This window comes from Astyanax mexicanus, chromosome 5, assembly GCF_023375975.1.
Source record: "Astyanax mexicanus isolate ESR-SI-001 chromosome 5, AstMex3_surface, whole genome shotgun sequence".
NCBI lineage: Eukaryota > Metazoa > Chordata > Actinopteri > Characiformes > Acestrorhamphidae > Astyanax > Astyanax mexicanus.
The window spans coordinates 27,644,263-27,661,906 of NC_064412.1; the positions used below are offsets into that span (position 1 = coordinate 27,644,263).

General features: G+C 35.8%; 1 protein-coding gene and 1 long non-coding RNA gene across 2 annotated transcripts; one reads left to right on the plus strand and one right to left on the minus strand.

Annotated features, from left to right (window-relative positions):
• Nucleotides 1-278: 278 nt before the first annotated feature.
• On the plus strand, nucleotides 279-11,786 carry utp6 (UTP6 small subunit processome component). Its single transcript, XM_007257102.4, has 19 exons — nucleotides 279-548; nucleotides 1,370-1,454; nucleotides 1,552-1,593; nucleotides 1,809-1,901; nucleotides 1,994-2,041; nucleotides 2,160-2,223; nucleotides 2,658-2,776; nucleotides 3,334-3,411; nucleotides 3,555-3,636; nucleotides 3,735-3,816; nucleotides 4,024-4,199; nucleotides 5,419-5,498; nucleotides 5,624-5,701; nucleotides 6,147-6,326; nucleotides 7,914-7,994; nucleotides 8,263-8,372; nucleotides 8,456-8,522; nucleotides 8,624-8,696; nucleotides 10,307-11,786. The coding sequence occupies exons 1-19, from the start codon at nucleotides 457-459 to the stop codon at nucleotides 10,459-10,461; spliced, it is 1,785 nt and encodes a 594-aa protein (XP_007257164.3). The 5' UTR covers nucleotides 279-456; the 3' UTR covers nucleotides 10,462-11,786.
• On the minus strand, nucleotides 11,739-15,476 carry LOC111193707 (uncharacterized). Its single transcript, XR_002650643.2, has 2 exons — nucleotides 15,266-15,476; nucleotides 11,739-14,005 (listed from the first exon to the last, which is right to left on the minus strand). It is a non-coding gene; the product is annotated as an uncharacterized LOC111193707 (long non-coding RNA).
• Between the last annotated feature and the right edge of the window lie 2,168 nt (nucleotides 15,477-17,644).

Below are 17,644 nucleotides of genomic sequence, written 5' to 3' on the forward strand. Positions count from 1 at the left end.
TATATAAACACATAAAAACACACAAAACAAGCATGAATTATAATATAAGGCATAAATAATAAAAAAGAAGAAATTATGCATCTGTTTTGCAGATAGGTTCAATAAAATGATTAAAGTTCGAGTAAAGCTAAAATAAAGAAAAATAATAAAAACAAATAAAATGTTACATATTTTATTCCAATCAATATATATTTTTATAATAAAAATGAATGCCTTTTTCAAACAAAAACCGCAGTAAAACGGATCAGTTAACAGGATGTATTTACCACCATAAGTGTTTCCACACGGACGCCTTTGGAAGGAGGACCCAGTGAGCCTACGGATCCCCCCGCTCCGTTTACACACGTGTGTAGGATGTGAAGCGGAGAAATAAACCGATCTGTGTTCAAATCATCCGCGTCTAGACTCCATAAGTCTTTATAAGTCTTTATTAAACTCTGAATAAATCGCTCTGAAATGGCTGATTACGTCCAGCAGCGTCTAGAGGACCGGATTCCGGCTCTTGAGCAGCTGGAGAGAGTGGGACTCTTCACCAAGAAAGAAGTAAAGTGAGTAGCGCCGGTGTTAACCTGACTAAACAATCAAACTAATCTAATCAAAGACTGATCAGTGCAGCTGTTTGATCACTCACATGTAACCTGCGTGACGGTACATGGTATTTTGGTTCGATGCTTAATGTAAAAACGTTACACGTAGCATAAATGTTAGGTAGTTATATATGGAGATATATGGGTTAATTAACCTATGGTAGCTATCACATGAGCCTGTCCTCAATACTGTATTATTAATATTTTTTTGTTGTTGTTAAATTTATACTTTAGAGGCATAGTATTGCAATTTAATACGTGTACTAATTGAAACTCTATGTTTGTCTTCCTTACATTTGCATTTAGACATACTTAAAGTGCAGATGAATTTTTTTCTTTTTATCATTTGCCAATTCCTGCGCATTGTACGTTTTTATTTTTTGTAATAATTAAAATGTTTGAATTAAGTGTTAAACAAAATTAGCTACAAAAGTGCACACAACAGTTTGTTAGCCCAAGTTCAATTTAAAACACAATATTTCTGAGTATAATGATAAACAATACTTTTTTTCCTTATTTGATTCTCAATATTTTATAATTATAATAATTATGCAGAGCTCCAGTTAAACTAAGACATTATTTTGTGTCAGCACTTCACCCTCCTAGTGTTTGGGGCATTACTAGTGAGTGGGTTTGGTAATTGTCCTTCTGTTTAAAATGCAATTTAAAAGCATTAAATTTGATTTTTAAAATTTTGTTGTAAACATACGTAACTTTAAAATATCAGCATTTTCCTCATTTATCACTGAAATGGATGCATCACATGACGTTTTTCCTTTCAGGTCTATGTTGAAAAAGTCCACGGCTATGGAATATAAGCTCCACAGGACAGTGCTGAGCAAAGAGGACTTCATTTCATATATTCAGGTGAGATTCAGAACAGAAAAAACTCTATTTTCACCTTTCCCCACACTGAATGTTTACAGAATGATTTCTAACTGGTCTTTTTTTTTTACCTCACTAGTATGAAATAAACGTGCTGGAGCTCATCAAGAAGAGAAGGGCTGTAAGTAACCTCAAACTCTACCAAACATTATATCACACTAAATGAATTAAAGAGAAACGTGACTTTCCTTTTTATAGGCACTTTAAAACATCTAGTAAATGTCTACAATCATATAATTAAAATGTAGTTGATTAGCAGCACATGGTCAAAAAACTATGCTGTTTAGGAATGAACCTGGCAACCCTGACCTTTTCCCTTTTGTTTGATGTTTTCAGCGAATTGGTTACCACTTCAAAAGAGAGGAGATTGAGCATTCCATAATCCATGGCATCATCAGTGTGTTCAGAAGGGCTACTTCAAAGTGGCAGGTATGAATTGTTTCATTTTATGACGATGTGGATTATTTAAAATGTTTTTTTCAAATGTTTTCAAATGTTTATGTTCTTTTATTTTCATTCAGGAAGATGTCCAGCTGTGGCTCTCGCACATCGCCTTCAGTAAGAAATGGGTGTGTATCTCAGTATTACACTATTGAGATTTTTTTATTTTATTTCTGAATGCAGAAGTCTCTCAGTGCTTCTGGGCTCTTAAAATGGAATTTCTTCTTCCTCCTTTTTTTTTTCTAGGGGACAAAAGGTCAACTCAGCAAGGTCTTCGCCTCCGTGCTCGCCATCCACCCCGACAAACCAAGTAATGTTTTACTTGTGCAAATGCAAGTTTTGATAACGAAAAATAAAATGTTATAACGAACGGACCAATGTAGATTACTGGAAAAACACAATACATTAAACAATTGATCAAATTCATCCTCATAATTAAATCTTCTTTACAGTGGTTGTGAATAGAATGTGTGCTGACATGCCGCTCCTGGTAATCAGACAGTGTACTGTGTGTGTTCATAAACATTTGGTGTAAATTTATGAGGGAGCTTTTAGATGTTCAGACATCTGATTCCATTTATGAACAGTGAACAGTTTTTACTCATACTTTCATACCAAATTTGTTCTGATTGACTTTGACATCTTAATGTTTTAAATTACCTTTCCACAGTGTTTTTACCCCACTTACTAAGTTAGAGACTTTTTTTACTACAGAGAATAATACTGCTGTAATTATATGGGCAGGTTTATGGATTATGGCTGCTAAATGTCAGATGGAGGACTGTGGTTCATCAGAGAGTGCTCGTCATCTCTTCCTGCGCGCTCTTCGCTTCCACCCAGAAAATAAAAAGGTCTATCAGGAGGTAAGATAGTCACTGTATTACTAATAACGAAGCACTCTACATGTTAAGTAATCAACAGGTTACTTTCTGCTCCTTTTTCTGCTCTTTCATTTCCTCCTCTATGTGAGTGCTCAACAGTGAGAGAAGAGTTGTAGTTTTTAGCTCTAGGATGTACCGAGACAAACTTAATAAAATGATTAGATAAAATGCTTTTCAGCTCAGCTCTGAAACATATATATGTTCTTTAAACTCTGCAGTTTTATAGCCCGTGTTCTGATCAGAGCATAAGTTTTTTGTTGTTGTTGTTGTTGTTTTTTTCCCTCTGCTTCCTGACTCGGGCTCATTTATTTGGTCCACGGCCATGATGATTAAGCACTGCTTGGTGGAGCTTAGCTATGATTGGTCAGCCTAATTTTAATGTATCTGATTATTTTTTTAAGTTCCAGGAAGTCTGAAAGTCATAATTAATATAAGCAGGTTCGATTGTAAAACTTGACCAGTTTTGACCAGCTTGATCAGTTTAAAAGTGCCTTTATGCTGATTTAATATGTATGTGTGTGTTTTTGTGTTTGGGGTAGTATTTCCGGATGGAGCTAATGCACGCTGAGAAACTAAGGAAGCAGCAGGAAGAACTGGAACAGGCCAAAATGGATGTTGTATGTTTAAAACTTCTTTTTCAAGTCTTTACATACAAGTCAAATCTCGCAGAATAGCTGTTAGCCACATGACTGGTTGTTGTAAAAGATTCCAATTTACTGTTAAATAAACCTTAAAGCTGTTTGATCATGTGATTCTGCAGGGTGAATACGAGTTCTCTCCAGAGATCCTAAGTGGTAAACTGGCTGAGGTGGTTTACAGAAATGCTACACAGAAAATCAAAGGTGTTTACTCTGCATTTTCTTCTCCAAACCAGTTTAAATGTATTTTATTCAGAATTGAAGAGCATTAGCATCTAAATATTAATTTCTCACCTCCACAGGGGCGGAGTTCATGCTGTCGTTACTTCAGATTGCAGCTATTTTTGATTTCACAAAGGAGCTGCAGGAAACCATCCTCCAAGAGTGAGACAGAGTTTTATTTTTCTGTAAACTGTATAAAAACATAAATACATGCCAGAGCTTGTGATATTTAATTACGGTATTTAAATTCAGATGTATAGTCATGTGTGTAATGTGTTTTTATAGATGCTTTTCTCAGTTAAGGAACACCAAAATTGTAACTGCGTTATCTAAACTAAACTAAACTAAACTAACCTCAGCCATGTTCAGCCTGCAGACAGAGCACACTGACGACTCTGTAACGTGGGACTTCATGGCCCGGAGAGAGCTGGACGCTGCTGGAGCTCCTGAACTGCAGGACGCTCGTGGCCGAGCCTCGGACGCCAACCGCAGAGAGGAGCGCTGCTGTGCTGTTTATGAGGAAGGAGTAAAGAACCTTAACACAGGTAATGCACGAATAAACATGATTATTACTGTAGTTACTGTTAATTGACTGTTATTATGTGGGATTAGAGTTTAGATTCTCTGCTTGAGTCCAAGCCCGACTCGGGCCGAGATTTCCCACCACTTTCCTCAGGCCCTGTCGGAACAGGCTAAAAAAATGGTCTGTGATGTAGGCCTAGGTTTTTAATGCTATTTTTTGTTTTTATATTTTAGATAAAGATAGATAGATAAACCTCCTGAGACCTGGACTTTTGCTTTGTGTGCATTTTTTATTTCTCCTAGCTATTTGGGTTTAGTAGGACTAGTATAAAAACTGAACTGTATTTTTTCAAAAACAACTTCTTGTACAAAAACATCATCCTCATATGTGGACAGAAGTTTATTTTAACATAAAATTTATCCTTGACATTTGTGATCAGTAGAAACCAATTTGTCCAAACATTTAATTTTAGCTTTTGACACTAAGTAAATAAACTAGTTTTAAACATAAAATTCAATGACTTTTCACCAAGCCTATGTTTCTGTCTGGACTGGCTGTAGAAACGTTTGACTGGGATTCCCGTCATCTTGTTTTCAATCAATTGAGTGTAATTTTGTCATGTGACCACTAGATAGTACGGATAGTGTCTCATTATGAGGCCAATGGGTCAGTACTTAAACCATATAAAAGTATCATGGTGCACAGAAGCAGAAATGTAATGTCCCCATACGAGGACACATGGTCTCAAGAGGATATATATATATATAGCCATCTGCACAGCTAAAATTAAAAGCTCTGCATGTCAGTTAATCTCTGCACACCTCAACATTTCAGTGAACTTTGTCATTTAGACAACAAGCAAGGAGTGCATAGGTATTATGCCACAGACTATTATGCAGGTAATATGCCACAGACTACTTTAACACCAGCTATTATGCTACAGAGACCACTATTACACAGGTTATCAGTCCATAGATACTGTTATTACACATTTTTATGTTACATATGCACTTTTGCCACACTGGGGCACTGTGCTCATTGCTATCTTACACCCTGCCAACAGTCACGCTATTTTCACACTCTGCACCTACGCTGTTAAAATAGCAACAGAGTTTATGAACATATCTACGCTGATGGACGTGGTGGTCTGGAAGTGAGGTGTGCTTAGGTAAATTTCTGGCGTATTGCTATTTTGGTGTAAATAAAGTAAAATGAATTTCTGTTATTCTGTTTCTCTGCAGAGCCCATGTGGATGTGTTACGTTACGTTTTGTCTGGACAGATTTAAGAGGAAAACCAACATCTCTGAGCTGAAAGAAAAGGTAAATATCCACAGAGCTGTCTCAAAGAAGGCTTGCTAATAGCTTATTTAAAAAAATTAAATAATGAGAAATTGTCCTAATCCAGTTTTGTACAACTTCTGTCATCTAATGTGTGAATTGCATAGAGAAAAGAGCGGCTGCTTGGGGTATTTCAGAGAGCTCATGATGCCTCAATGCTGCAGGAATCTTTCTACAAGACCTGGGTAAGAACACTTAAGATACTTAAATCTGTGCACAGAGTGCTAATATCATTGTGAAATAAAATTTAAATCGCACCACAGTCAGTAATGTCAGATTGTAAAAACAAATGCACTGCAGATTCATACTAGATTAAACTACCTCTCAATTACTACATTCAAACTATTAACAACTGTACATACTGCAGATTCATACTGGTTTAAAATCATGTTACAAATACTACTGTCTCTTTATAAACTACACATACTGCAGATATATACTGGATTAATATCAGTCCACAGTTAATACTGTCAGTCTGTAAAATCACATGTGCTGCTAATTCATACTGCATTAAAATTTTACCCCTTTATCACTATCACATCGTTTGTTTTTTTTTTTATTTTAAGTAGTTCAGTACTCCAGTAGTGTGGTTGAGGAATGTAGGCCATCACTGTCTGTCTCTCCTTGCAGCTACAGGTGCTACTATCATCCGGGGAAACAGAATCTGCTGCCCAGGTCGCTATAGAAGCCACTAAACGCTTCAGCCAATCAGTGGAGACGTGGCATCTAAGCTTGCAGACGTTGGTCAGTCTGGAGCGAGTGGAGGCGGGGCTTCTATTCCAAGAAGCACTAAACCATGTGAATCCCAAGGTATCGGCTGAAGAACAGCTGCTTTTAAATGGGACATCCACTCATAACACCAGCACTACTGCAGCCTGGCCTATTTAGTCCTCTGTACTGATTTACATCCCTCTAACAGATCATTATAAACATGAACGCCCTGATTTGTGCATCTCTTGTACAATAGATGCACAATAAAACATTTTTGCTTGCATAAGAACAGACAAAAAATGTATAATAACAATTTACTGCTGTTCTCTACATCCCAATGTCATTTGAATAATCCACTACTTTAAGATATGTCAGGATTGATTTAGAATTATTACTATTACTACTACTGTGGCTGTATAAATAAGTATTGGTATAAATCAGGGGTTCTTAACCTTTTTTGCTTAACAAAATACACCTCTGGGAAAAAAAGAATGCCACTTAAAAATGATGAGTTTCTTTGATTTTACCAAATTGGACCTGGATGATCATATTGGCATAAAGTTATCCAAAAGCAGTGTGTAAGACTGGTGGAGGAGAACATTCCGAGATGCATGAAAACTGTGATTAAAATCCAGGGTTATTCCACCAAATATTGATTTCTGAACTCTGAAATTCTGAAACTTTATGAACATGAACCTTTTCTTTCCATTATTTGAGATCTGAAAGCTCTGCATCCTTTTTGTTATTTCAGCCATTTCTAATTTTCTGTATATAAATGCTCTAAATGACACTATTTTTATTTGGAATTTGGGAGAAATGTTCCGTAGTTTATAGAGTAAAACAACAATGTTCCTTTTACTCAAACATATAGCTATAAGCAGCAAAATCAGAGAAACTGATTCAGAAAATGAATTGGTCTCTTTATTTTTTCCAGAGCTGTATTTTGCAACTTTTTCCCTTTACCAAAACAGATGGTTGTCGCTACTTCTAAAATAAAATAAAAAAAACAAGAGAAAACTAATAAATTAACCTATGTAATGTACTGGTTAAGTTTACACTGAGGCACACACATTCTTTTCTGTGGTTTCTAAAATTGGACATTTTTGCACATCATCTTCCACTTCTACTTTCTAAAATGCACTCAGTTTTTAAGCAAACCTGGATGTGCAGACCTACAACACACATACAAGAACCTGAATCAAGTTCAGTCAAAGGGTTGAGAAGAATGGCAGTCTGATTTAGTAGTAATATAATGCAACCCCCAGGTTAAGAACCCCTGGTTTAAATAAGTTATTTTTAAATTGTTTTGACTAGAGGAGGAAGGGTATCCCTAGTTCTGAAAACCATGATTTTGGACAATATGTAGTCCTAGAAATAATTGTAATAAATTGTATTCTTGTCATTTTAGGATTTTAGTGATGTAATAATATTATGCAGCGAGTATAATTATTAAGAAAAAATCAATTGGCATTGGAAAGTAGAGATATTTAAATGTTCTAATAAACTGTTCTTAGGCAAAGTGAACATTGCAGCTCATTATAGTAATGGGCTACTCTTGCTAATTAAGCACAATGGGCAATATTTATTTATTTTTTATTTCAGATTTATTTTATTTATTTATTATTATTATTGACTTGAATACATGAAGCTTTATTAACCTGTCACCTCTCTCCATGTCCTCTGCAGGACAGTCTGCCTCTGTGGCAGCTTCAGGCTGAGTGGAGTATGGTGTCTCAGACTCAGGAGGAGACAGAAGCTCTGTTTCAGGTAAAAGCTGCAGCGGATGGTTTTTGGGTTTAGATCTGATTCTGGATCTGTAGTAGGAATGCTACTACAATTGTTTAGATCTTCAGCAACAACACAACTTAATAAAAAAGGCTTAGCAAACTCACAGGTGGTCCTGTGTTTCAGAAACTGACCAATGACCAACTGCATCAACAGATTGAGCACTAATGTAGAGCTGTAATGTGGAGGTTTCTAATAAAGTGGCCAGTGTGTGGATGGTGAAAACTAAATTCATCTATCTTTGTTTCAGAAAGCGCTTTTATCACCAGTTCCAGCCATTTCAACAGCGCTGAAGGAAACCTACCTGGAATGGGCCTTCAAAACTGGGGGCTATAAAAAAGCCAGGAAAACATTCAAAAGGTACATGCATACACTCACATACACTGTAGCATAATAATCAAAATTTATATAAAACACTTTTAACCTAAACACTGTACCCCCAGCCTGCATGAGCACAGACCCTTCACCAAGACCTTCTTTACCAAGATGGTTCAGATTGAGAAAGAACAGGTGAGTTAAAGAATAATGTGAAGGTTTTAAATATAACTGAATGATAATGAAACTTTTTAGTTAATAATGTAGGTTTACAGTTATGTTTTTCTATGTTTCAGGAGAATCCAAAGATTAGTAATCTGAGAGACTACTATGAGCGAGCACTGCGTGAGTTTGGCTCCTCTGACGATGGTGAGTTTGACTGAAGAAAAATATTTAAATCAGTCTGTCAACACATTTAAAGTGCTAGTTCAGCTCTAAATGTCAAATAGTTTTGCCCTTTCTATAAATGCAGTCCCTCAGCCAAGACATGTCTGTTGCTTCTTTAGTTTAAAAGCTATGGAGCTATGAAGAATTTTCATTCAGGCAATAATCTGTAATGTCTTTCAATCTGAGCACTAGGTAGGATTTCCTTGATTTTTAATTTTTGAACTGCGACCCGCTTTCCGTCCTTTAGTTCTAACAGTTCTACAAGGACTACTGGTTCATTCTTTACAAACTAACATACAGAAACTCTGGCAGAAGCTGGAAATAGACCGAATATGTCTGTGAAAGCCAGAAAACGAGAAAGAGAAACTAATCCGCCTGAAACATTTATTACACTCTACAACTGTAGGGGGAGCCCACCAGCACAAAATCTCAATCCTACCTAGTGGAGCTTTAACAGAGAAATTTGTTGTAAAAGACTTGGGGTGTAGTGAAACATGATAACGAGTAAAAACTTCATTCACCCCCAGCGCTTCCAAATACAGCACTTTTAGCCCATGCTACCAACAGGCTTACAATACTAGTAATAGGGGCATAGCGCCGCCCATGCAAAGAAATCACGATTTTTACACCATGAACAAGCTCACATAGCTCCACACTTCATTTGTAGAATTCTGAGGGCCCTGACATTTAAACAAGGCACTAAGAACTTCGAAAGTACACAGGTAGTTTATTAAACACACAGTATTATTAAAGCATTTCCACTGAGTAAAATTTGCAATCTGTTCCTCTATTCTACCTATTCATTTGTGCTTGTCAGTTCGACTTTTTTTACTTGATTTTAAGATGGCTATGCCTGTAGTGTTTATATATATATATATATATATAAATATATATATATATATATATATATATATATATATATATATATATATATATATATATATATATATATATATAAACTACCTGTGTACTTTCATAGTTTTCAGTGCCCCTTTTTAAATGTCAGGGCCCTTAAATTCAAGCAATGAAGTGTGGAGCTACTTTGAGCTTGTTAATGATAGTAAAAATAGTGATTTCTTTGTATAGGAAGTGCTATGCTCCCATCAATATCATTGTAAGCCTGTTGGGAGCATCGGCTAAAAGCTGAGGGTAAATGGAGGTGTGCTTTTTGACAACAGTTTGTTCTCATTATCTTGTTTCACTGCATTTCAAATTCATTTAAACCATATTTCTCCTTTAAATATGTGCTTTCTGACACTCTACAGGCACCTGTTTTTTCTAAAAGAAGAATAATTTCAAGATGCTGCTACTATTTTTAGTTATGCTATATGTTTCCATGCTTATAAATAACAGCGAGATATAGTGTAAAAAAAAAAACACCCAAAAACAACCATTAGCGATTCCTTAAACCATCAGGAGGTCTAGGAGGTAAAGTTAAATGTTTCAGGCATGCGATGTTGGCACCATGCTAATCGGTGGGATGTTAAATTCCCGCCAGTTATATGTGGACCACATTAGTGCCATAGCTTTATTACAGTAACCTCATTAAAATGATAGCACATTAGTTTTAATTTATGTATTTATTTTTATAGATCTGTGGATGGATTACATCCGTGAAGAGCTGGGGGCACATGGAAGCCCAGAGAACTGTGGAAAGCTTCACTGGAGGGCCATGAAGAGCCTAGAGGGAGAGTGTGTCGAGCGCTTCACAACACAGTACACACTCCTGCAGACAGGGCACATATAGAGCTGAAGACGACCTGAATCTCCGACTGCTCCTCAAACATCGTTCAGCATCTTCACAAACCTAGTTTCTATACACACTCTCTGGCCACTTTATTAGAAACTGCTACCTTATACACTATATGAGCTAAAGCAAATATTGAGAGACATATTTATGTTGTTTATAACCCAAGGGTATAAAAATGTACACTGCTTTTGTTTGAGTGAGTAATGATTTCTGCTGTTCAAGGAAGGCTTTCTCCTCTATTCTGGAGCATTCCTGTGAAGATTTGAAAGCACTCAATGAAGAGCATTTGTGAGCTTAAGATCTTGGATGATCACCTCCTGAACATGTCCTAAAAGTATAGGATGAAACACCATCATTCCAAAAAGAGGTTTATATTCCTCTGGCCCATTTTTGACAATAGGCATGGTACTTATAGGTTCATGTTTATGTGCTCCAAAGAGTCCTGTTCTATTTGTATTAGACTAGGCAATCTATATGTGAGCATTTGCACATTTGTTCCAGCAAAAACAACAACAACAACTACTACTAAATGCATATATTAGAAGGTGTGTCTACAAATACGTGGACATGTAGTGTATTTCTGTGTGTACAGCAATGTATAATTCATTGGTTTCTGACCACAGGGGTCTCTGATTAATTTAGGTTTGTATTCTGTTTGTTAACAAAAGCCTATAAAATGGCTAACACACACTGTACGCCAGCAACATGGAGTTTCAAGAGGGGCGTTTCCAATAAAGTGGCCACTAATGTTTAAAAGTTTGGGATCAGCATTTTAAATAATATAAAAGCAATTTCTTTGAGATTAATGTTGTTTCAGAGGCTCTGGTTCTCTTGTTTTAATTAACTGTTAGCAAACTAAAATAAATAAAAACTACATACAATTAATATATAAAATGCTTATTTGTTCAAATTATGCTTAGATTTCAACAAAGGTGCCTTTATATACTGTAAACATAATTACAGTATATTAGTTATCATTGATTATTACATGAATTACAGTAAATTCCTTTTTTCAAAATACTTAAATACAACAGAAATTGGATGCTAGATTTAGTGTTGAGCTATTATAATAATAATAATAATAATAATAATAATAAAAGATTGATAACTGACCCAAACCTTTGAACTAAATAAATCTAACCGGGATATTTCAGTTAAAGCCCGGTCCTCTAGGTATGTGTTTGATTGCGTTATATATTTTGGAAACAACTAAAGTTGCATTAGTTTTTGTTTTGTTTTTTGATTGCATCTTTCAAACAAAATGTTCTGACTCACACTTTTCACAAATAAACATTTTATTGTTGAGTTGAATATGAAGAGAATTCAGAGGGGACTTTTGATTTAATTTTGTACTCTATTTTAGCCCTCAAGTGCGCAAATCTCAAATGACACAAGTAAACAAAACAACCTGTTTGCTTATTCACTAAGGTTTGAGGTAAGTTATCGGTTTAGTGCTTCAGTACATTTACATTCATGTGCTTTCACAGATAACACTGTCTTCATCCCATAGAACGCAAAGTGATTCACACAGGCCCACTAATATAGAGACTTCAGTTGCTCATCTATCAAGAGAACTGTACAACAGTACTGCTTTCATTCAGTTTAAGTTTAGCGCAAATGAGAACCCTATTAATCTCTGCATAGTTAAATGGTCAAGATATAGTCAGTCATTTAGTGGGTTTGGTGTGAAATGTTTCATTTCAGAATTGAAAAAAGTGGTGGTGAATTGAATCCGATGTCTATAGCTCTAAACACTGTTTAGAGAACATTTTGGACCTAAAATAGGCTTTTGAAATGTTTTTGAAATTGTTTTTGAAATTTGTTTGACTCAAAAGACACATCTTAGTTCACTTTTGGGATTGGAAAACAAATAAAATGGCTTTATTTGTATTCTGACTCCTCAACATCCTCAAATCAGAGCAAGTTTTTTTTTTTTACAGCAAACCAAAATTTCACCCCAAACCCCACTGTTTTTACATTTTTCAATTTTCAATTTACAAGGAAATTTAGGAAAATGGGACCTTGGATATTAGCATAGTCTCTACTAAGAGGTGGCACAACTGTGTTTGCAGTTAAATAAAATATGACTTATTCGTCCATTCAAAGTATACAGACTTTTAATAAGTATTTATATAAAAGTAATAATTTTATACTATACTGTGATTGCACTAATTTAGTGTCAGTGAATTAGAACCCTTAACATGCCCTTTCTAATGAGTTCTTAAAGCTAGGGGATTGTTTTAATCAAAACAAAATAAATAATAATACAAATATGACAGAACTGTTAATAAAGTAGTACAATCAATTTTTTTGACACCACCATTGTGATTAAACAACATTTGACCTCGTTACCGAATGAAAAGGCTAATAAATAAAAACAATAAGTTATAAATACACAATCAAATGCTACGCAATGGTAGTTGTTCAGTAGTTCAGTAAACGTGTTAGGGACTAAGGACACTTTATAATGCACTCCCCTGGTTCAGTACTGTGGAAATATCTAGTCTTGGTGTGCTCCTGTGAGTCCAAACCAATGGTTGGTCCTAACCAAGCTGTCAAATGATACAACAAATATTACACATTTTAAGTTAGAGTCTATTAAAGATAGCTTCAATTACAGCCCGGTGATCTTCTTCACTGCTGATCTGATCCTGGTTTAGCTCCTGTTCACAGACGGCACTGTGGTGTCACACTATGAACGGTAAGAACCACAGTTGGGCTGTTATTTAATGTTCCTGCAGAACCTGGTATCCACAGATATCTGTTCTTGGGCTGTAGACAGTGCAGATTGCAGAATATGGCCATTGAACTGCCTAGGAATGTTGTACATTATTATGAATAATCATACTGATATTACAGCAAACATGCTCTAATTTATTTGTAAGTTAATTGTATAGTAGAACTTAAACTAAACTAAAAAAAATAAAATGTGACGCTACTGTGAAAATGGTACTGAATATTCATTATAATTCTATTAAATTTTGGTCAGATTTATGATTCTGTGCAAAAACTGCCAGGGTGTGTGGTACGAAACTGACGACAATGCAGATATTGTTCAACTATGGACCTGGGGATGGTGAAAATGTGGATGGTTGTATAAAATGTAGAAACTGCTAATTAAATTAAGCACGTTGGTGGTAATATTAATGAGCTAATTAAGCTGATATGTTAAAATCCCTTTAGCATGTGACCACAGCTGGACATAACCTGTACAATTAACACTGACATCTGCTCAGTTACCACAGAGAAATGGCCACCTTCCTTCTCCTCTTCCTTCTTTAGTGCTTCCTAAGCAGTATGTAGGTGAACAGCCCCACCAGTCCAGCAGTCAGCAGGCCAATAACACACTGGTGGACCGTGATGACACTCTCCAGATTGTGTATGCGCTCCTCCATGGCACTGGTATTGATGTAGTCATAGATGTACACTCCGATGCTCCACACAGCCCAAATAGCATCCACCAGCGCCTTCATACTGGGGGACACCATCCGGACAGCCACTGGCAGGAAGACCACCACAGTCCTCACACACAAACTCCTTCCTGAAATAGAGAAGTAAATAGAGAGAGATGAGAGCAACAGAAGCTACAGAAAGGAAGCACACATTTTATTCTGGATATAAATGTCTTCAACATTAATTCTAAATAAAATTAATCTGTTTACATCTGCTTGTATTAAAATAATAAGGATGGGAAACTAGAAAGTTTCCACCTGTCTGAGCTTTTATGGGTTATTCTAGATATCAATGTACTAGAACTTCCTAATCAACATCGATATTTCCATTAGTATAGCTCTGGAAAAAATAAGTGACCATTTAAAATTACGTGTTTCTTCGATTTTACCGAATTAAAAACCTCTGGCATATGAAAGATGGACGATCACAAGCCATCAAACAAAGCTGAACTGCTTACATTTTTGCATCAGGACTGGCATAAAGTTATCCAAGAGTGGCGTGTTAGACTGGTGGGCAACATACCAAGATGCATGAAAACTGTGATTCAAAACCAGGGTTATTCCACCAAATATTGATTTTTGAACTCTTAAAAAAATATGAATATGAACTTGTTTTCTTTACATTATTTAAGGTCTGAAAGTTCTGCATCTTTTTTGTTATTTCAGCCATTTCTCATTTTCTGCAAATAAATGCCCTAAATGACATATTTTTATTTGGAATTTGGGAAATTTTGTCCATAGTTTATAGAACAAAACAACAATGTTAATTTTACTCAAACTATGAATAGCAAAATCAGAGAAACTGATTCAAAAACTGAAGTGGTCTCTTATTTTTTTCCAGAGCTGTATAAAAGATTATTTAATTTTGTTAAATTTATGTTTTGGGCTTTACTGTAATGACCCCTCACTCTGAAAATATATTGCTTTGTTTTTTATCCAAACCGAACCACAGAATGAAGAATATGGTCTGTAATTCTGTTTACATTGCAGTAAAATAAAGTAAATAAAGCCTGGCACCAGTTGGGACAGTATTAGCGTTCAGCTGAGGTCATTCTCACCACCTGACCTTATGACATCACACATAAACACGTACACTGGACCTAGGCTTTAGTACTGAAGCCCCCAAACTCTTTAATATATTTATTAAAGAAAACAATATGCCTATCTAATACACGCCAGATGGTGTTTAACATAAAACAGAAAGTAAACACTGAGGAACATAAGGCTGAAGCTGCTCTAAAACCGCTGCACTATTTAAGGTGGAACGGAACAATTCCTCAGACTTCCGACAGCTGTCCGCAGCTCCGGCTCCATACAGCCCACTTTATATAGGGTTTAAACTCACTCACCGGATCCCCAGCGGTACCGCACACACTCCTACAGAGATAAACATCCGGCCCGGTGAGTTCTGTGGGTCCAGGGGGGCGGAGGAGAGGAAGAGACGGAGAAACCCGCTCCCAGACCCGCTTCAGCTCTGAGAGCAAATCTCAGCTTCACTCCACAGAGCATACACGCAGCGCGCATGCGCACAGACAGAGGCCGAGTCTCTACAGTCACATGAACAAAAATCATAATAAACAAAGAGTTTAATTATTTACATTATCCAACAAAAAAACAGCGGAAATCTCAGTATGCGTTCGGTATATTTACTTAATGATTAATTATGTTTTTAGTTTATTATATGTTTTTTTTCTTTTAATAAGAGTCTGTATCCAAATAATGCACCTTGCATTTTAGTTTTATTATTATTTTTTTTAAGTAACATATTATTTTTTTTTGTTTTTTTGTATTTATTCTGAATGAATATTAATTACTAATCGAAAGAAGGACATCATTCACTTTAAAGTACTTTTTGGACAGTTTATACACTTTTTTATATGGGAGTTTTGTCTGCAGCTCTGCCTGGTTACATTCAATATTCTTGGTTAAATAACACATGGTTTCAAATGTTTTTTTTTCCCACTTAGACGTTTAAGGTATTCTTATTCTTATTCTAAGATATTTTCATTTTAAAAAATCAAGCTATTTAAACTTATCATAGAACTGAGACTGCCACATGAACCAAAATCATAATAAACACAGTCAGGATATAATTATTTACATTATCCATCTAAAAATGTAAAGTTGATAAGTTGGATATATTTAATTAACGAATCATTATGTTATTAGTTTAATTTACTTTTTTTTTTCAAACACAGGGTGTGTGAGTTCATTTTAATTTTAAAAAAATCAAGCTATTTAAACGTGTCATAGAACTGAGTCAGTCACATGAACCAAAATAATAATACACACATTCAGAGTCTAACTATTTACATTATCCAACTACAAAACGTAGCAGAAATCTTGTTAAGCCTATTTCAAAATGATCGATGTTTTTATTTTAATATATATATATATATATATATATATATATATATATATATATATATATATATATATATATATATATATGTATATATTTAATACCAATAATACTATTTTGTATCATAACATATCTACATAATCATCTTAGTAACCCCTTGGAATTTTATAGCAACCACCTAGCTACCACTTAGCATAACCTTAGCACCTATTGGAATAAAGATAGAAATTGCTGTTCAGCCAATTAGAAACAAGATAAAAACTATGGTGATTATCAACACCTACAACCATCTTGGATAGGATAATAACTGCCTAACAATCACATAGAGTACCGAATCAACTGTTATCAACACCCCAGCAGCGTTCTTGTACAAAAGCAACTGCATAGCAACACTTCAGCAACCACATAGAATACCATATCACCAACCACTTGAGATAGAATAGAACCTGCCCAGCAAGCCCAGCAACACTTCAGCAACCCCATAGAGTACATATCTGTGTAGCAACATCTTAGCAACCTCCTGGGATATGATAGCAATTGCCTAGCAACAACTAAGCAACACCTTATCAACCACTTTGTATATATCAACATCTTTGCAACTATTTGGGATATGAGCTCTGGGTGGTCCAACGGACTAAGGCGCTGAAATTTCTACCAATGAGGTGTGGAGCTATTTTAGTCCTGAATAACAGAATATGCCCCGTTCAAACCCATTCTAGCCTGTTTAGGCAAACTGCACAAAATTACTGGATCTCGGAAAGATGTGGAGGTGGGCTTATTAACAATGGTTAATACTTTTTTTTATCATGTTTTACTGCACCCAAAGTCAATTTAACACTGGAGTTCTCCTTAAAAAACACTTAGAGCTCTGGAAAAAAATTAACTTCATTTTTTTAATCAGTTTCTAGGATTTTGCTATTTATAGTAAAATGAACGCATTATTAATATTTGGTCAATATTTGGTGTAATAACCCTGATTTTTACTCATAGTTTTCATGCATCTTGGCATGTTCTCCTCCAGTCTTACACACTGCTTGTGGATAACTTTATGCCAAAAGTTTAAGCAATTCAGCTTCATTTGATGGCGTGTGATCATCCATCTTCCTTTTGATTATATACCAGAGGTTTAAATTTGGTAAAATCAAAGAAACTCATAATTTTTAAGAGGTCTCATTTTTTTTCCAGAGCTGTATTTTTTTAACAGTACAGAAACAGATAGATCAGGGATGGACCGCCAGGGAGCGCTGCAATGCAGGATTCCCCCACAGCGAGCACATGGGGCTGTGCGCAGCGGCGCCCGCGGGGGGGCGCTGTGTGCGGATCGGCGCGCGCGGCAGCAGGCAGGGCAGCAGCAGCAGGCTTTGCG

What these genes read in the sequence shown, in the direction of transcription:
- utp6 (XM_007257102.4), top strand. Translation starts at nt 457, where the DNA reads ATGGCTGATTACGTCCAGCAGCGTCTAGAGGACCGGATTCCGGCTCTT. An exon ending in GGGCTACTTCAAAGTGGCAG is followed by an intron (nt 1,902 to 1,993) that starts GTATGAATTGTT and finishes ATTTTCATTCAG; the next exon opens with GAAGATGTCCAGCTGTGGCT. An exon ending in TCTCTGAGCTGAAAGAAAAG is followed by an intron (nt 5,499 to 5,623) that starts GTAAATATCCAC and finishes TGAATTGCATAG; the next exon opens with AGAAAAGAGCGGCTGCTTGG.